The 21,617-nt window shown below is 37.7% G+C and overlaps 1 protein-coding gene across 1 annotated transcript in view; it reads left to right on the top strand.

Annotated features, from left to right (window-relative positions):
• The window catches only part of thada (THADA armadillo repeat containing), a 116,038-nt gene that overhangs the window by 42,235 nt on the left and 52,186 nt on the right, over positions 1-21,617 (top strand). Inside the window, exons 27-28 of the mRNA XM_038299501.1 lie at positions 5,627-5,758; positions 15,318-15,486. Of these exons, the coding sequence (XP_038155429.1) occupies positions 5,627-5,758; positions 15,318-15,486 (301 nt within the window). The remainder of the gene's footprint in view (positions 1-5,626; positions 5,759-15,317; positions 15,487-21,617) is intronic.

Genomic DNA, 21,617 nt, shown 5'->3' on the forward strand with positions numbered 1-21,617 from the left:
AACCTATTAACAATGTGAATAGTTTTAGTTGTTTTGCTTTTTTTAATTATTATTTTTGCTCTTAATTCTAAGACCTTAGGGTTGCATGAATATCAAAGTTTACCATAGACTTCAGTTTAAAATAATGGTACAATAAACAAAAAAAAAAAACTTTATTCAGCAGCTTAAAACAAATTTTTGTATGTATGTTTTTTTAACTTCAAACAGTGGCTATGACATTTTCCTGGATTATATTCTATTGATAGACCGACTTGCATAGATAATGCTACACTAGGGCAAAGGTAAGAGTAGGAATTTCTTACGTAACGCATCAGCTGAGTAATTAAGCTACGTGTTATGAAATATTAACAGACCTTTAGGTTAGTTAACCTTTTTTTACAATATCACTACTCATTTAAATAAATCAAGGTTTGAAACAAGGCAGGAGATTTTTGGTACATAGTCGTCTACCTTTCCAATATTGTTCCACTTCGTATTAATGGATTATATCCTGAAATTAAATTAAATAGCTTAATTGTTTGTAGACATTCATCCAGTGAATACATGTTTTATTTGATGCATTTGGGAGTGTTGGCCTAGTGGTTACAGCAGTGTGTTTGTGTTCTGAGAAGGTTGCAAGAATGCGGTCTGAACTCTGGGTTCCTGGGCAAAACCCTTAACCTCACATTGCTACCTGAGCGCTGCACAATGGCTGCCCACTGCTCCCTAAGGGGATGGGTTAAATGCAGAGGTAAAGTTCTCCAATGTGAGAACAATTAAGTTCAGTTATTATTATTTTTGGAGGTTTTATTTTCCCTAATGGGATAAAAACCCAGAGCCAAACAAAAACCCCAGTTTCCTATAGATTAGTTATGAAACTCCTGTTTACTCCTTTCTAAAAGACACTTTTCTTAGTTGTTATTTTTATTGATAAATGATAGATGACCAGCTTTAGAGTGAATCATTTGATTTGTTCCTTCTATTATTAAGTTGAAATATTTAGGTCTTTTTTTCTTTCTTAAAAACATTTTGTGTGAAAAAAAATCATAGCTTAAAAAACAAGCTTTGGGAAAAGTTTAAAAGTTCTAATTCTTGTTTTGGACCAAAGCTTTGGAAAAAGTGTATTGAAATACTTTGGAGGCAATGGAGGAGGGGCTAAACTAGAACCTTTTTTTCATGCCGTATGGCTCAGCATCTTTTATTTGTTGTTTTTGTTTAAGTTTTTGAAAGTATGCAATGTATAGTTTTTCCACATTTTAATAGTTTAAATTTTTATTGCCAAATGTTTAAAATTCTGTTTTATGTTTTAAAGAAGTAGAGTCTAAAAATGTTTTTCCACATTCCTTTCTATTAATATTTTACCAAATTACACCTGGATTTATTCATTTCTCCCATCTGTGGTTTAAGTTTTATCTGCCTGGCTGAATGTAAGCACATTTAAAAATAAAAAAAGAAGCTCTTTTATTGCATGCTTAAGGATGAACTGAAGTTAGACTGAAAAGTAAAATAAAGCACAAAATTTTGCATTTCTATTAATTTTGGGAAGCAAAAATAAAGGAACCAGGGATCAAAAATAGTGTTTAAAGATCCGGCTTGTTTATTGCTGCAACAAGCTACATCATATGAGGACAGATTTCACCAAATATTAGAGGTTGTTGACGATATATTCAAAGTTATTTGTACATACTGTATTTGATCCAGTAGGAGTCAAGAATGTTCAAATTAATTACCAAGATAACTATAAACTATTAAAAGGGTAGAACTTTTGGCAGTATTGTCCACCATATGTAAACTCTCTATGATAGCATCACAGCATGATGGAGCCACCGCCATGCTCCGCATGCTGGAAAGCAATAACAGCTGAGCTTGGTTTGAATGCTTTGTTAAATACTTTTATATACCTCATAGTATAAGTACAACACAGACTGTTTACCTTTAACCATGCTTCTTTTTCCAGGGTTCAAACAAATGACTAAAAGGCCAAAGGAATGTTGTGTACACTCCCATGATGACGATATTTCTCCCTAAATTGTTTTTCCCTAAAGACTGTTACATAGAGCCGAGTCTCAACTTACGGGAAGATACCAACTGATGTGTACGATTTATTTGTTGACTTTATTATCTCAGCGTAGCCATAATTTTGAACTTGGTGTACCCGGGTTTTATCTCAGAAACTATTTCAGGTCAGTCCTCTAATTTCTAACTGCTGTGATAAGTTGCAGTTCTCCATCTTATCTAAGGCTGACTTTGCTTCCAAAGAAAACAGGCTCTGTATCATAATTTAGCGCTTTTTGAAACAGAGCTGATGATTTATTTGTCTGAGGGTAAAATAAGTTGAAAGCTAAAGCTTCAGTTTACTTTAGATATTCTTTTGTTTACGTCTCTGCTACCATATCCTGTCCCTCTGATTGAAGATTTCAGAATCCTAAGGTCACCTTATTGTTTGCTCACGTAAAAATCTTGAATTTGCTGGAGATGTAAAAAAAAAAGAGAGACTATAGAGGCAGTGGAAGTTCCCCTAAATGCAACAAGTTCCTCCCTGTGGAGGGTTAATGCTTTCAGCTGCATCCCAACACGGCCTCTGTGCTGAATGTGTGACCTCACATCCTCTCCTGCTGAGCTTGACTGAACTCGGAGTTTAAACATTTTTGACCGGCTTCTAATTGGCTGCTATTACATTTCCCATGAAGCCGAATGGAATAATGAAAAGCACACGTTGTTTTGCAGGGGGTCTCTTGTTCTGCGTCTGCTCTGTGACAGGTCTCGAAGGACACGGCGCTCACGCGCCTTTGGTAACGTAAGCAAAAACGTTGATATTTACAGACCTTCACAGACCACAGCTGTGAGCCCTCATTAAAATATAAACAAAGGGAGTTTTTTTAACAGCACGTTGTCCCCATGAACATAACAGGAAAAAGAAATACTAAAACTCCTGTAATACGAAACTTTTTTTTTTTCCCCCTGTGAGTCAGAGTGAAAATTGTGAAGGATTTGGCAGAGATGGACACTTTCCTCTCTGACTCAGCTACAATTGATGAGGTTTATATGAAGGAGATAGAGGGAGATTAAAGCCTCAGTGCAAAGATGGATGAGGAGATGCCAGTTGTAGAAATACTGTTATTAAAAAACCTGCAAATTCATAGCACATATTTTTGCTATGAACTTATAAGATGTTTTATGGGTGTCAACAACACTAATCATAAGTTCTGAAAAGCTATTGCAACAGCAAACCTAATCTGATGCACTAATCAGAGATCTTTTAAGTCTCTCATTTTTAACTTATGTTGGATTGGTCCAAATTCTCTTTAAGAATGATAAATATCTATTCTACTTTTAGGAGAGATTGAAAGTTAAAATAGCTCAATAATTAAATATTTTACTGTAGAATAAACCAGCAATTTCTCAAATAAAGCCCAGAGTTAAAGAGCTGCCTTCCTCTGCATAAGTGAGAATGTAATACAGTTCTCAAGGCTGCACAGTCTGACAGATTTTAAACGCTTTCTGTATCTTTAGCATTTAGAACAGGCAGCACAGGTTTTCAATTTATTTATAATAAGCACCAGCTCACAACAGATATAATATCAAGTCACTTTAAAGGAAAAGGTCAAATCACTTCATTACACAGTTGGATTCGATGAGTTTTCTTGTGGTAAAGGGGGAAAGGAAATCTCCGCTTTAAGAGGAAAAAACTTTCGACAGAACCAGGACCAATGTGAACTTCAGTCTGCCTCAACCGACTGTCTATGCTTTGTCTTAAACCCTCAAAGAGGCATCCAACTAGAACCCATGGGGAAAGTAGCTCCTTTAGGCGCTTGATCCAGAAAACTGCAAATTGGATCTCAGTATGGCAATTATATTGTAAGCTATGCTGTTTTTACAGTTCTTAAAAAAATTAAACAATCTTTTTTTCCCTACATTACAAATCTTACAAAGTTCTCAATCAGTTTAAAACCCAGGACTGGCTCATCTCATAAAAAAAGCATTTCTGAAATATACCCAGTGACTGGTAGATGTTGGAAAGATTATTTGTTTCCAACTCAAATAACATTCCTTTTTTCCCAGATAAAATGTTCCATCCTTTCCATAATTCATTCCATATCTCGTTGCTGTCTCTCAACTGCTGCCTGCTTTGACTAAACATCACGTTGTCATCTGCAAACATCATAATCCACTTGTTATAAATGGTAAAATTGTGAAATAAACAATTTAGCAAATGAAAACTTCTATAGATCTTTATCACTTTTACACCCTTTTTACCCTGCATTTGGTCATTCATTCACCCATTCAGCACTCTGATGGTGGTAAGCTACATAGTAGCCACAGCTGCCCTCTTAGAGCAGACAAGGCAGATGGAGTTTGTTGCTCAAGGATTGATTCCAATCCACCGATTACAAGACAAACCCCTACATCCTGAGGCTCAGTCTCCCAACGTAATAAAAAACAAACATATACTGTATACCCATTTCACTTGTTTATTTTCACCAGGTAAACCAATATTACAACTGAAAATTCAGAAATAAACATTTGCGACATGCAAAAACAAACAAATCAGTGACCAATATAGTCAACTTTCTTCACCATGATGCTCAAAAGCCTTCCATCCATAGATTATGTCAGTGTCTTGATCTGTTTGCGATCCACATTGCGAGCAGCAGCCACCACATCCTCCCAGACACTGTTCTGAGAGGTTGACTGTTTTCCCTCCCTGTAGATCTCACATTTCAAGAAGGACCACAGGTTCTCGAGGGAGTTCAGATCAGGTGAACAAGGGAGCCATGTCATTATTTTTTCTCCCTTTAGATTTTTTCTGGCCAGCCACACTGTGGTGTATTTTAATGAGTGTTTTGGAGCATTGTCCTGTATGAATATCATGTTTTTCTTGAATGATGGAGACTTGTTCTTCCAGAAACTGGCGGTAGGTCTGGGAGTTGATCTTGACTCCATCATCAACCCGAAAAGGCTCATCCCACAAGCTCATCTTTGATGATAACAGCCCGTACCAGTACCCCACCTCCACCTTGCGGGCCAAGAAATATCTGAATCAGTCTTCAGATATTTCTTGGCCCAATCTTCACGTATTGTCTTGTGCGTCTTGTTCAAAGGTGGCCTTTTTTCGGCTTTCCTTACCTTGGCCAGGACCCTGAGTATTGAGCACCTTGTGCTGCTCGGCATTCCAGACATGTTGCTTCACGCTTGATCCCTCTCAATTCATGGGGAATTATTTTGTGTCTTCTTTTTTCAACACACTTCTTGTGCCCCTTTTGGCGATTTGCCATTAACCGCTTGATTGTTGTTGTTTTTTTGGGTCATCAAAGCTGGGCCACAACAAGCCCATTGGTTAATATTAGATGGGTTAGTTGTTCTCATACCTACCTATTGTTTAGCATTATTCTCTGTTTTAGTAATATACCATGTACAACGTACAAAATAAGTTCAAAAAAATAATTTTATGATTTGTGCTAATATAGTATTGGGTCAATACCTGTCTCAAAGCTGTAAATCTGTATCACATTAGAAATGAAAAACGTTGTATCTGAACACCCCTACCTCTTAATGAATATATATACCAAGAAATACTATAAGATAAAATACTTCTCTAAAAATCAGTTATCTTTGTAAACATGTCATTGTTGTGTGTTTGTTTTAGTGACAGCGGTCATGTAAAGCTCCATCCCAGCCTGTTCTTGCTGCTACTGGTGCTCAGCCGCCTGTATCCTTCTCCCATGGATGGAACATTCTCTCCTCTGGGACTCGCTCCTTTCATTCCCTTAATAATAAGGTAGGTGCAACGCTGAGCTTTGTTTACCTTTTTAGAGAATGAGGGAAATTTTCTTTCCATAACCGACAAAGCTAACTACTAACAAATACAACCAATAACAATGTATTTCTATGCTTTTTATTGATTCAAACCCCGTTGCTACATACTAACCCACAGACTTTGTATAGCACTGTGTGAATCATTAACTTAATTAGATTACAAATATCAGAAAAGCAACAAAAGCTCACTTAGTACACTTAGTATAATTCCCCTAAAGATGGTTACCACATATTTCCCCATCACTTGCATTAACATGAATTTGATATTTTCTTCCTGTGAAAACCAAAGTTGTGTTCAGTTGTTGCTGCCAGCATGCTCCTAGCACCATAACTGTAAAGCAGGTGATTGCAGGCTACCGCTCTGATATTTTACCATCGGCAAACCCCTTTAATAATCTGCACAATAATTACTGGGAAATCAAAAGATTCACATTACACTGGTGTTTCAAGTGTCATGCGTACCAAAACCATAACGTAGACAAACGTACTTTAGTAACTAAGATTTAAAGGTAAAGAGGAAAATCCAGGTGGATCATCTAAAGTGTTCCTTCTATTTGTCAATCATTCTGGATTCTGTAAGGCTGTCCTAAGTGCTCGTCCCTTTAGCTATCTTTTTCTGTGCATGCGCACTTTTTGGCGTATATCTATCGTGAGCTACGGTTTCAGCCGGTAATTGGAGCTCACCTTTCTTACTGCAGTTCTTCGAAAATGGCAGAGGGTCGTAAGAAAATGTGTCTACAAAGTATATGAGAAGGAAAAAAAGGACTCAGAAGAGGCAGATATATCCCAGAATGCTTTGCGTGGAGAGCTCACCTCGCAAAGCATTTATACAGCGGCTCGCTGTCGCTACCCAACAGCAGCGACTAACAAAGATGCTGCAGACACCGTGCGGTGGAGCAGGAGTCACGTGACCAACAGAACAAAAAGCAGTGATCATCTGTCCCAACGGTCAGTTAACTGAGACTATATAGTCCCTGCTGTATGTGGACACAGTAAGCTTGTATGAGCTATGAGAACCGCACATTTTAAACAGGGCGTGCACGAGGAGAAATACGCTCGTGCATGCTCTTGCACGCACATTTTTTTGAAAGTGGAAAGGGCGGGTCTTTTAAAAAATACCTTTAACAGTAGCGTTTTTCTAGAGATAACCGTAAATCATAGTATTTTTACTTAATGTCGTTACACTGGGCAATTCTGGTGAATTGCAATATTACACACAGTGGTATTATGAGGTCTTTAACCTGCTCTGTTTCTCACCAGTATTATAATAGATAGACAAAACATGGCAACATGTGAGCTGCAGATTCTGCTTTGTGTCATCCTTGCAAATAATGGCCTCTTTCAATCACGTGGTTTGTTTATATACATTCACAATAAGCAATGCTGACAGAGGAATGTGTTTGTAACTTACTGAAAGAACTTTTTCCTAAAGGCTTCATCTTAGATTAGTGAGGAAAAAAGCATCTGTAGCATAAACAGTAGTATAGCTGTAAGCTTTATATTAATACTGACACAGGTTTCATCATGACATTTTATTAATGGGGTCACCCTTTTTAATACTTCATCTTGTAGATCTTTATTTTGTCCATTTTGGAGTTTATTTTGGGCGGGGTGAGATAAGCTTTCTGTTTTGTGCAGTGGTTTGTTTCTGTTTTTGTCTACTGAAACAGCTGTCCAAACCAGCATGTTTTTCCTGTGATAGCCTGTTCTTCCTTGGTTGTTTGACTTTGCAGCCTGTTAAGATGTTTTCTTTCTCCCCTTTTGTTGTGAACCTAACAGACAAATTGAAAACTGTAGTCCCAGCCTTCGTATTTTACATTCCTCGGATGGAGATCGAGTCAAATATGTGTGGAAAAAGTAGTTGGGAGGAGTCTCATTGGCTCTCACCGTAGAACTCAGTCCAAAGGTTGGCATCTTGTATTCCCTCCAATATAACCTGCAATTCCAGTAAGAATTGCAGGTTATATTTTTTAAATGTACAACCTGTCAGAGGAGAGTGGAAAAATAGTCTTGCTCATGTTTTTGGCTTTAGGTGCAACATGTCAGGATTGATTTTCTTTTGCAGAGTGAAACGCATTTGTTTTGTTTTTTAAAGAAGACTAATCTTTCCTTCTTTCACTCTAGGCTATTTCCATTGCCTATGTTCTGTCTAATTTAAGCTGATTGTCTGTTTTGGAGAGGAAATAAAGCAGTGTAAACCTCGAAGGTTAATGAAAAACTGCTAATGTGTTGATTAGTTACACACAGAGGGATATATCTTGTAGCCAATGTCAACCAAAAATGTAGTTTCTCAGAGAATTATAATAAAACAGATTACTAATACACAAAGGATTTTTAAGCCTGGGAAAAATGGGTCCTTTATTCTAAAATATCTGATCTCCAAACTTGGTAGAGGCTCCTTATGCATGAGTTAATGCATCAGTGCAGGACGGACTGCCGAGTTTATCACACTATAGCCTTTTAATACAAAGTGTGTGACATGAAGGAAAGAAACCTTTGCTTTTTTTTTTAGCTGAATTACTGCAATAATTACTTTTGTTTCTAGTTTATTGCTAAATACATGTATATTGGACATTGTTGTTCAAATGTGCAGAATGAGGCTGAAGTGGATAACTTTATCTTTCCCTTCCCTTTATCAGATGGTTGCAGGTTTTTCACATTGTGGTTGACTTAATAAATGGGGTTAGTTTTTATGCTGTTTGATTTAAAGAGACATTTTTGTTAGTTTTAAATAAAAAAAATATCTCTTAAATAGCCTTTTTACTTTACCCTCTACAACTAAAACATTGTTTAATGAGCAAATTGAAACCTCAAGTTCAGCACTGATGCATCTATAAGCCCTGTTGCCTGTCGGAATTTCCTGCGCTGTTCTGCGGATGTGACGCCACCTTCAATGGGTGCAACCTCGGAAACGGTTGTAATATAAAGCAAAAGCTCAATATTGCTTTATAGAGCTGCAGTTCTGTGTTTGGGCCACAGGGGGAAGTATCATTAGAAAACTCTGTAACTCAACTTTAAATGTATAGAGAACAGAAATCCAGACAAAGGCATTAGAAAGCTGTTCATTTATATCTTATTGAATAAATCTTGTACTTGATTCCCAGAAAAATAAAAACATTTAGGTACATTTTTGCAGTATTGGTTTTGGAAAAGACAGAAATAATATAGTTGATGTAGCAGTTCACCAGGTTTGTAGACACCAAGGATGATATTTGACCCCAAACTCTATGGAGATTTTATTTATCCATTAGATTTCTTGATCGCTAAATCAGCAGATTAACTTAAAACACCTGCAATGATTCTCTGAGCAGGTAAATTGTCTCTCGGTCTGTGTCAGAAGGTTCTTAAAACATTGGGAAGACAGTTTACTGGACACACGTCCATGTGATGGTTATTGATACCCTCCACATGAAGGTAAGCCAAAAAGGTCACAGTGCCGATCCCAACCATATTCACAGAAGGTTAAGTTTGAAAAAAAAATAAGACACCAGACCAGATATCCTGAAGCAACCTGGGCGTCCATTACAGAGTCCCAGGCTGATGGGCCTACATCCCACTTAACATTAAAGCATTGCATTATTGATCTTGGTAATATTTTCACATTGTGAGAGTCTGGATTTGGGGTTTCAGGAAAATATTTCACTGAATGTGTTCTGAATCTGTATAAGGTTTTGTTTTTCTATATAAGGTTTTACTTTAATTATATAAGTGTACTCTGACTTGTTGTCCAGCAACAGTCTCAGTAAAGACTCCAGGATTATACTCTTCCCACACACCTCCTCCAGCTCTGTTTGGGAAAGCTAGAAGTGATCCCAGGACAAAAGACATAGTCTCTCCAGCGTGTCCTGGGGCGTCCCTGGGCCTCTTCCTGGTGGGACTTGTCTGGAACACCTCCTTCCATCGAGTCCCCTCCTTGTGGTGTTAAATGTCCTTGGTAGGGTCTCCCAAGGCAAACAGGTTCTGGATGACGACTCAGTCAAAGAGTTGTTTAAAATGCCCTTATGAAGACAAAAAACAGGACGCCGCTCCGTATGGCACAGCCGGGACCCAACCCTGGAGAGCCTTCTGGGCATTCCACCAGTAGGCCCACCACCTGCAGGGGGAACCATGAGGGACCGGTGCATAGGGGATTGGGCAGCAGTCGGAGGCCACTCACAGGCTCTTAAATTATATCATTGTAAAAAGATAGTAGAAGCTAGTAAAATGGTAAGATTGAACTTTTTCACAGCATAGTTTTCAGCGTTACCTCTATAGCTTCTCTTGGGGATACAGGATTCGTGGGGTTGCTGGTGATTATTTTTTAACTACCTTCAGATCCATATGGCTCCTCCCATATAGTTGTGAGTTCAGGTCTCACCGTTCTTATGCCATCCTCACCCCATGAGGACAGACCTTGTATTGAACTCCAAATGGTTTTGCATTTGATTTCAATTTCCCAGTATTTTCTAGTGATGTCCTGCTCCATTGGAGCAAGGTCTTCTGTCTTGTCACTGATTTCCTTTGGTAGTGCTGCTCTTGTCCAATTGGAAAAGAAGACATTGAATTTAGATCTGCACAAGACAAAGTTCAGGGTTTCTGTTCTGCAGTCCAGAGAACATTACTATCGCCATCTCTTTCTTTCATATTGCAAGCAATAATCTGTCATAGGCTTTTGGCAAATTAGCCATTGAGTCATTTCTTTTTAAAGCCTTGTGTTCTGCAGAGATCTAAATTAGTCTTTGGCCCGGTCTGGGACTGTCAGTGAAGGAATGCGGCTTACACATCTCTCCAAATGAAGCCCACATGTTTGAAAAGTCAAACATGGCTCAGCTTCAACTTCTTTGGCTCAGGCCATTTTCTCCTCCCCATTTTTCACCCTCTACCTACCCCATCCTCCATGAGCGTGTGAGAACTCGTCTAATCTGGTCACCAACTCGTCAACCTTTGTCTGCTCTCGGTTTTATCAACTGAATCTCTTCAGCTGCAGAGATCCAATCTTTCTTGGTTTTGCATGTTAACAAAACCTCAATGATTCCCATCATTTCACCAGTTTTTTCTTTCTTTTTTTGCGTCTCCCACATCCCAAGACTTTCATATCTACTGGTCTGCTATGCATTCTATGACGTCAGAGATTAGGAGGATTATGAGGAGCAGACACATTGAGCTTGGCTAGTGAAATGTCTTCCCCAGCATTATGCCACTATACTGAAAGCCTCTGAGTGTTTTCGTAGTGATTTACTGCCTTTGATTTGCAGCCCAGCCGTTTCTCCTCACCTGCTTTACTCCTTTCCCATTTTGGCCCACTCTGCTTCATATTTCACTTCTTTGGAAAGCCGCACTAAGGCTGAGAAATTGACGCAGATTTTAACGAGGGGACCACCGTCAGAGGTGATGATGTACCGTTCTCCACGTTGCTTCTGCTGTTTATCTTTTCATCTGGTGGAAAGTGATCAAATACAGAGAGAAATCTGCTTTCACCGTGAGGAAGGTGAACACTGCCAGCGAGAACGCTTTGCTCATGTGTTTCATCTGTGAATATGAGGTGTGGGGTTTTATGCCTGTTAGCAGCCCTGTCAAGGAGCATTGAAAAGGCATTTAACTGATTTTAAACCTTCAGAAGCAACTTCTGCAGTCCTTTGAACACTTTACAGCCAGCCAGTAGCTGCTTTGAAATGCATTTTTCGTTCTGCTGAATACATTTTTTCCTATAATTTATATGAATGCTTTTTTTTCAGCATTTGTAAGTAAGCTGGTTGGAGTTATAGTTAAAAAAGATGGAGATAAATGCAGACCATCCCTAAAGAAGAACTGATAGAGGCCAGAAGAGACTTGAGACTGGAGCAAAAGTTGACTCTACCAGAACAACCATCCTAAATAGACAAGAGGGCCAGTGGAACACAATGGATCAAAGCTTATTGAGTTAGGACGGTCCATTCAAACTCATTTGGGAATCAGCACAGATGGTACAGTTTGCATAAAACAGAGGTCTGTGACCGCAAATATTATAAACTACTAAGTGTTGGCCGGTGTTGCAAGTAGCAACATTACATAATAGCATTAGTAACAGTTTGTTTGGGTATCGGAGTAATCTAAAAAATTACTTTAAAAAAAACGTATAAAACTGTTATGCTACTTGAAATGTTTTCCTGCACGTTACTTTAACTTGATCAGTCAAAGCGGCTTTTCATAAGTGCAGTCTCTGTGCTGTAGAGAGAAAGATCCTTTACTGCAGAGATTGAGCAGCAGCTGAGATACAGGCTTATGATTGGCTGAGGGGATGGATGTGGGCTGTTGTTCAGCATGCAGTGGTGACTCTCAGAGAGTAGATACATAAGGTGATGCAGAGCCAATTATTGCATTTCTATACTGGATTTGCTCGTTAAATTTTGAAACAAAGACTTTATTTACGTTGCTTAAACGCTTCTTAACCCCTTAACTTCCTTGTCAGTCTCCAGCCTGCATTTTGTTGAGCAAATGGTCAACATTTGTTTGACCAGGTAGTCAAAGGGTTCATCTAATGAAGCTCCTCACCTCGTCTTACCCTTAACAGCACTAACTTACAGCCAACTAATGTTTTAGCTCATTAAAACATTGCTTCTTACCTCTTTAGTGCTGTACAGAGTTCACTTGCATTGCATAGGCTACTATTTTTGTTTTCTTTACATTGTTTTTGTTATGGAACAGTGACTCCTGTGTAATTTTATTCCAAACTGTACTTAAAATATTGCTTTACATGTATTATTTTATACCTTTACTGTTATGATTTTTTCCCAGGTGAAGCATGTTAGTGTGCATAAAATTTAAAATAGTGAACATAATAATTATAGTATATTGTTAATGAAGGTCTTGGCTGACTGGTCCCACCATACGAACCAAAATAGTGAAGATCTGTAATTTTTCTACAGCTAGATAGTCTTTTTGATTAATTAAGTGTATATTTTGTTAAATAATTTTAAACGTTTTATATTGAGAAATTGAACTCCCAGTATTTAAAGTTCTAATAACAGAAGAATCATATAAACTTGAAACTAGTAACTTTGATAGGGCCACTATCTCAGTTCATATCTTAATTATGAATATTGTAATATCTTGTTTTTTTATTTATTTAATATTCCAAACAATGGTTTTGACTTAGGGAGGGTATTTACGGATACATGCCATACTTTCAGATCATAATTTACAAAAAAAAAACTAGAATATCATATTCCTTCCACTTCAGTTCTGTGTTTGTTTTGTTCTGCATAACATTTAACCCTGTTAAAGCTTTTTTAAACCTGTTATACATGTACGGTATTTTTTTGTTCTTTAAATTAATATCGTAGCAGAAAAACTTAATAGACTTAGTGTATCTTTGCATGAATGAGCTGTTAAAGCCTCTTTTCATTTTTTGCCACATTTAACTTTTTTCTAGCTAAGAAAAAGCAAAAAAAACTAAAACCTTGATGCTGGAGCTTGTTTAGCAGTTTCAGTTGACTAAATTGTTCTTTCAGCTCTGCAAAATGAGGCCCAGATGAGCATAGACTTCACCAGTCAACAGTCTGCCTACTGATCCCACAGGGGACGCTGCTGCTCCTAAAATTACACCCTTCCAAACTGTCATTTCCTTTTACAAAACAGTTTCATTGGGACAAATTAGCACAGATAGCTAACATATGGGCCACAAAAGGAGGGGAGGAGTGGTAGAAAGTGAGGGCTGAGCAAAGTTTATGACCATTAGTTTCTTTTTTTATTGCAAGATACATGTAAATGAGCTTTTATGGGTTTGTTGAACTCAAGAATGTTATTAGTTTAATGTTTCTAAAAATGTTTTCTCATGTCTGTCCAGAGAAAAGGGTTTGTAAGCAAATAACACTATCTCCCACACAGCCTTGCCCTCTTTGTTCATCTAACGGATTTCAATTCATTGTCTCCTTTTTTTCCCCTGTATATCAGTTAAGAGCAGGATTCTTAACTCTAGATAGTTGACCCCTTGCTACCCGTCTTGCTTTGACTTTGTTTAACCTCACACAGATCTATGCTCTAACTGATCTAACTGCAAAGATTTCTTTGCGAGCTCTGCACTGGTGGCAACATAGGCATTCTCTAAGCTTTGCTGCCAAACCTCTCACCTTAAATTTCCTGGTGCTCCAGTAAACTGTTTTGTCAGCTACCATATTCTTGGCAGCAGTTTCACTCACGTGACGCCATTATAATGCTAAAACTACAAGAAAGGAATTCAAACCCATCTTCTGAATAGATTGAGTTCAGGAGTTAGAGAAGCAGAAATCAGATCAGCGCATCGATAAGCTTTTAGCAACAACATGAACTTCCACCTTAGAAACTAAAGCCAAAAAATACATTAGTGTTAAAAACTACTTTGACTGTAGTTATGTGCCAGAGATGAGGATAAGTAAAAATTCTGTTTTTTTCTGAATAGGGGTTGTGGTTTGTTTTACTATAAGTGGTTGAACTATGTCTGCTTTAACTAAAGAGTAAACAAAAGCCTTGTGAAATTACCTTCTTCCTCCAGTAAGTCTTACTCTGCCCCTTCCAGTCTGTCTTATCTCATTCACGTCTTTGGTCATGTCCTTCTCCTGTGTCAGCTCTGGCTCTGTTATGACACTGGAGAAGGAAAGCCTATCAGCTTGTAAGCAAGGTTAATTTTAGCTTTACTCTCAGGGTGACAGGCCATACTCAGCATTACCGCTGGACGCTGCGAGCGACCATGGGAGGGGGATGTGTGCGGGTGGGCAATAACAAAACGTCGCGTACCATTTCCTGCCTGGTTGGGTAATGAGTTAAAAATATTCCAATTCAGGTTTATCGGTCATCTACCAGCCCAGGAGATGTTTGTTTTTTGAAGTTTGCAATAAGACATGAAGCTGGGTGAGGGGAAGGAGAAAAGGGAAGCTAGATTACATAAGATATAAGCAAAAATAGAACCCAAATCAAATAAGCCATGTTTATTATTTCAGAGGGTTGAACTATCAGTGATGTACTGTCATCAGAAAACACCACGATAAAGTCCTAGAGTTCCTTAGAAACAGCTTCCTGGTGACCTGAGGGGTTTAGATGAATATGTTTGACAGGCAATTCTTAGGTTTGCAAAACAGGAAGTCACTGTAATGATGTGATGTTATCCCTTCATGGTGTTGGTCAAGGCTCAGCAAAAACTTTTAGCTTTATGCTGATGGTAACATAAAGGTCATGATGAGTAATGTTTTCCAAATTTGGTTTATTTCAGTCCAAAAAAAAAAGAAAACAGACTCTTTCTGCCTTAAACTGCTGACTGTGTCACAATGAAACTACATCATCAGCAAATCTATATGAGGAGATGTTTCTGCTCTCCATAATTTGAGTTTGTGGGCTCATGTCAATATTGAATTAAAGGGTTTTTAGAACAGAGCCTTGAGGAACCTCAAATGTCAGGTTGTATTAGACAAAGGCCTGTAGCCAGTCATTATTGACGAATTCTGATTTTGCAAAAACTTTCATCTCTGTAACGGTATAAAAACAAAGAATCTTCAAACTCTTTAATTTGTCGCCTCATTTTTATTTAACAGATGCAGTTGCTCCGCCGTGTATCGTACCCGAGAAATGGCGGCCAGGGCGCTCGTCCCCTTCGTGCTGCTCACCCAGGTCCCCTCCACTGTTCATTCTTTGCTGCAGGAGCTCCCTCCAGAACCAGGACCCAAAATCCAACACAACCACATCCATGGCACTCTGCTGCAGGTCTGCTCCCACACACCCACATCAACACAAACCAGTTCACTCATACTGGGAATATACAGTGCTCACAGTAATCATAGGTTGTTTAAACAACCACAAGTTCTCAATTAGAGCTGAAATCAAAACTTCAATCATAAGCCTGTCAGGATACTGTGTGTGTCTCAACAGGACAGTTTATGAGTCAGAGTAAGGTCAAGCTGGAATAGAGGCTTCGATTTCAGCCTGTGGGGTATTCCTTCCTCATTAGCCATAATGCAAGCATGCAAAAATGCAAGCAAATACAGCTGGGTGATAAAATGACCAAAATGTACAAATAGGATATTGTTATATTTTTGGGGGTGGCTGGACTTTAGGAAAGCATCTCCTCTTTGGTTTTTCTGGATCAGCCAAAAGTTAAGCCATCCTCTTCGTTACATTCTAGGTGCTTTTTATAAGGAGGTTTTTCTAGACGCATCATACAGGAAAGAGGCCCTGAACCAGATGCAGAACTAGTTTTATTGTCTATATATTCCATGATACCTTTTGATCACCCAAAATGAGCTGCAGTGTGTCCCAATAAGAAGACAAGGAGATTACAGGTGGTCTTAACAAAGGTTTTCTAAACTTGTGTGTTAACAGCTAACTTTAACGTAACACCATTACAGATTAAACCCGGTTTATAAAGCGTTCTGCCTCGTCTGTAGAATGAAGTTTATCCGCTGATGGAATTTAACTCCGATGACAGAGAATATGAAAAAACTAGATGGTGTGAAAGGTGGTTTAACGTAAATTGTTTCAGCCACACTATGACTGTAGTTAGAATAGGAAATGCAGAACAAACCTAAAGATTCCCCCCAAAACATCTACAGGCAGACGGTGTAAAACTTTTCCTTTGTCATTTACTGCTTCAGCCCTCAGATTAAGTTAAATGGAAACGTTGTTGTGACAAGAAAATAAAAACATCCTCATTACTTTTTGGAACCATGAGAAGAGATGTTGAACCTGGTGTTGTATTTGATATCCTAGATATCTAACCTACATTTGTGCTGCAAAAGAGTTTTTAAAATCTATAAATCTATTACTTGTGGTCGGTGGGCAGCATTGGTGCAGAAAATATAGATTCAGATTAACCAATCCAGATTAGCTGCTTTCGGAGGAGCAGTGAAGATAAGTCCTCGAATGTGGCAAGAAGCAATCGGGCTCCTACTGTCTCAGAGCAGCTTAATCTCAAACCAGTGCTGCAATCAACAGCAGTTTGCCTTTACTTAATCTGCCTGTTAGAAAAGCTCAAATCAGACAGAGCTTCCAATTACAGTTACTGTCTGATAGAGAAATGTCCCACAGTCTAAGCAAACACCAGTTAAATTACTTTTTTTGCTGCCTTACTTTTGTATAAGGTATTACTCTGACTGCAGACATCTTGCATTTTCCATACTGTGTGTGGGTTTTACACAATACATTCATTTCGATTGTTGATATTAATGCACTTCTGTTTTAAATTAAACTCTCAGCCAGTTTTTGCTTCCCAGGTAAGATGGTTACTGTTTATAGTAAGGCTGCAACTAACGATTTTTTTGCTAATTGGTTAATCTGTCACTAATTTGTTCGATTAATAATTGGATAGAAAAAGATGCCTTAAAGAATAGATACAGTATATAAACCAGCTGAAGCTAAAAAAAGGAGCATTTTCACTACAAAAAAGGTTTCAAATCCTACATTTTTGGCTCTCAGCATGTCACTCTTTCTGCTAATGGGATTTGTTACCCAGTATATTCCAGTTTAAGATTTATCAGTTACTAGATTTTTTTTTTCAATCCGATTAATCGGATTAACTGTTTCCCCTCTGGTTTATCAGCTTTTAACAGAAAATTGCTTAGAAATATCTGAAGTATCCTTTGAAAGACAAAATTTCCTTCAGTCCTACAGGGACAGTATCCCCTCAGAGCTTATCCAGACACAGCGGCTATCACAGAGTAAATATCCATGTTTAGTTCTGTCATCGCACCCTGACAAAACACAACCAAACAGTCTGCCTGTAACATCAACACTGCCAGAGAAAAAGGGGAGAGGGAGTTTCCCCGAGCCTTTTATTGAATGCAACTGATGGGGTCAGTGGGCGTGGTGCGGTACGGATCCGTACCCAGGGGTCGACGCAAAGAATGCAAACTGCAGCAGTTTGTTCAGGAAAAGACGTGGAGTGCATTGCTCGATAGCGGTCAGGACACCAGGGAGGTCTGCTGTGGGATGGAGGGATAGATAGATGGATGAAGGTAGAGGGAGGGTGGGTCTCATAAAAGCCTAGAGAAGATTTTAGGGGGAGAGTGGTTTTTAGTTTGTCTTTCTGTCATGGCTGCCACGTGTGGAGACTCCCCAGATGTCTCCTGATGTAGTCCACCCTGGTTCATCAGTGTCTGTTTCCTCCCTTGTTCTGCATTTCTCTTCTCCTTCTTTGATATTTAAACCTTCTTTGTTCTCCTCTAGCTTCTACATCATTTAAAATTGCTTCACATAATCTCTTTTTCAGATGTATTATAAAATGAAAGAAAAATCCAATATTTCTTTTAACAAAATCCCTACTTACAAAACAATTTAAGGTTAAAGGTTTTGTATTATCTATTAACTATTACTATCAAAAGAGTAGAGGAAGTCATGCTGGGGTGCTGGGGAACTGAACCCCATAGTAATTGCTTCAAGGGTCGTAGCCTGTGTATTTGATATCCTGCCGCAGCACATGGGGCCTTTTTGGGAGCTTCTCATTGGTTGAATTTCAGTTTATTAAAAATTATATTGTAAAGAAAGATAAACATAAGACATGCAAGAAAAAAAATAAAACAAGCAGAAAGAAGAACAATAGTTAAGTATAAGAATATGTGCATATTAGAAGTTAGGAGTGTACTATTAATTTTAGACGACCCGTCTTCCAGCTGTAATGTCCTCCAATCCACATTAGCTGTTTCAGCAACCAATTATCATGGGGTTTTGAGCAGCTTTTAAGATATACAAAAAAAATAAAGTAATTCTAGAAGTTTTTCAGGCATTGACTTTATGCTTTGCTGTAATAAACAGGGGAAGTAGAGGTAAATAACTAGCATAGACCTCAGATCAATATCAAGGTCTTAACTTTGAACCAAACAGGTAGCATTATTTACAGAGAATGTAGCATAAGGTGGCAAAATTCAATAAAAATGAAAACATACAGGGTTTCTGCGGGTCATTAAAAATCCTTAAAAGTCATTAAATTATTATTCTTTAAATAAAGGCCTTAATTGGCATTAAAACTCATTAAAATTGTTTATAGTGGCATTTAAAATACTTTATTAAAAAAAAAAAAAAAAAAAAAAAATCATTGATAGAAACAATTTCAACTGCTTGCAGTTGATCGTAAAGCCGTATGTTCGGAAAAGAAGCTCGAGGCGGAAAAAAAGCTACAGGATGGAAAAATGCAAATTTCAACAGTACAATGCTTTCCTGCCTGCATGCCGTTACAAACAAGCATCATATGTCAATATATAGTTATACAATAAAGGCCCAAATTTCAAAGTAGAAAAACAATGACAATATTGTTAGCAGTAATTAAAACAGTGCTCATTTTTCCTAGAGGTATAAATATGATCTAATTTCCTTTAGTTGGTCTTAAAAGTGAGAAAAATACAAAAACATACAATTAAATAAGGTTGATCGTATGTTATGAAAAGGCCAAAAATAAAAAGTGACTCCTTAGAGTAATTTATCTACAGTCAGGGGAGAAACTTGAAAGTTAAATTCAACTGTAGCTGGGTTAACCAGGCTGGATGATTATTTAGGTGCACTTGGTTACAAATCGACGTCAGAGATGGTTTAAGATGTAAAGAAAGTGGCATTTTTAAATCGCAAATGTATATATATATATATATATATATATATATATATATATGTGTATGTATATATATATATATGTGTATGTATATATATATATATGTGTATGTATATATATATGCATGTAAAACTAAATCCAAGTAAAGTGATACGTGGCGTGCAAAAATGGTGCATAAATGTCAATTACGGGGGGGGGGGTTTGAATCACTTGAAAGGCGTTAAACTGCTATTCTGTACTACCAACATATTTTAATGTTTAAAGTCTGATAAAGTCAATTGGGAATTCAACTGGCATTTTTGTTTGATTAATATTAAAATATTTCTTTCTGCCACAGACTTCCCGGGTTGGCCTGGTATATGGGAAAAATAGGAAGGAAGGAAAGCTCCTCAAGCCCTAAATTAAGTACAGTCTAGGATCTGTCATGCTGTGGGACTGCTTTTCTTTCAGCAACTATTTATTGCCGCTTACATCCGGATGTCCTGAACATACAGTATGGTAAAATAATCCCAAATATGGTTTGTCTGTTATAAAGTCAACCTTCTTCCATCTCAACTTCAGACCTATATATGTCAAGAACTACTGCTTAAGTTGCTTAGTTCTGAAACAAACTATTTAGTAATCAAACATGGCATCTAGAACATTTAGATTGTTTGTCTCCGTGACTCAACATTTACCCTCTTCCACCACTAAATCTAGCTCATAGTCAATTTGTCACCACAAGCAAGAACTGCATCCTTTTCCAAGGAAAACATTCAAACATGAAAACAAGCAATCAATCCCCATCCGTACACCTTACTGTTTCATTCTGTCATATCTTAATTAACATAAGAAAGTGAATAATATCATACATGTCTGGAAAATTCTATAAAAATGTCCAAATAGTTGTGACCTCTTGGCCACCAGGTGTGTTTATCTGTAGAAACCGTCTGCTGCTGCTGCATCAACAACATACTGTAATCCATAGACAAGATTTGTGTATTTTACTTGTCGTCATCAGAGAGTTTACGTTTGGCTCTCTGCAGACTGCTGTGTACTGAGTAGCATGTTGCTGTACATGTTTGTTTGTCGCTCACGTACACAGCGTAGCACAGTTCTCCAAGCATACTCCAACCAGGTATAACAAATCCCTTCTGTGCATAACGCTGCTTTAAAGTGAACTATTTTACAGTTAAATTAGATTTAAACTTAGAATAGAGAAATAATGCATGTTCTACGCAAGAGGAACTGTATGACTCTTCATCATCACATGTTATGCATTTTTTTATTCTTCTAAATACCTAAATGCCACCCTTCCTCTTTAATTACGTCAGAATACGAAAACTTTTTAATAATCTTTGGATTCTCTGTGTTCTGTATGAAATTGTATTTATAACTCTGAGAAAATCTAAAAATGTCCATCTCAGCAGTTATTATGTAATATCTTTCCGGTCTTGTGCAGGAAACTCGTGATGAAATACAGCGAGTCATATATGTGCTTGCATCAAAATATGAACTGGATTAAAATCCCTCAAAGATGAGTGGATTTTATTTATTTTCAGATACATGTTCCTGCTGATATTTACTGATGAGGCTAGTCTCATGTTTGAGATTGCAGTCCATTTTGTTTGCAGCACATTTATGTATTTGCAGCATGTTTGCACTCCTGTGACAGTGAATACACATGTTATACCTGACATATGTTTGTTTAAAGCAAGTTCAGCTTATGCAGATTTATTTTGAATTCCAAGTTTTCAAGGTTGATGCAGACTAAGTATTAAACATTTTAAAAAAACCCTGGTAGGGTTTTGTTTTGTGAACAACCACTGGAGGCCCCTTTTCCTCTCTACAGTAACTTTTCATCTTTGCAAATAAATGAAAAAAAAAGAAAAACAAACTAAAAAGGTTTCAGCCAGACCACCTCTGGCTAATATAAGCTTAATTTAGCTAATCGAAGGGGTTCCTGTTCCCGATTTAGGAATCGTCTCACTACAACTTATAGTTTTTACATGTTTACTGTTTATTTAATCTAAATATTGTTGTCTTTGCTTAATGTATTGAATGATGGTGTTGGTATATACTGCCTCCTGCTTCTCAGATAAAGCGGGAATCACTATGACAACCATTGTACATAGCGTCTAAGTTCATTGGGATTGTCTAATTTCCTCCTTTCTCCATTTTCTCATATGTCTTTCACTTTTTTCTGCTAGAGACAATATTAAAGTGACAGATCCTGTTGTCTCTTCAGGAAATTAAAGTTTTCTGTGAAACTAGGAACCATCTTTGTCTTTTCCTTTTTGTCATCTTCGCCTTGTTGAGGGGT

Source organism: Cyprinodon tularosa, unplaced genomic scaffold (genome assembly GCF_016077235.1).
Source record: "Cyprinodon tularosa strain WSP-4 unplaced genomic scaffold, ASM1607723v1 ctg43, whole genome shotgun sequence".
Classification (NCBI taxonomy): Eukaryota; Metazoa; Chordata; class Actinopteri; order Cyprinodontiformes; family Cyprinodontidae; genus Cyprinodon; species Cyprinodon tularosa.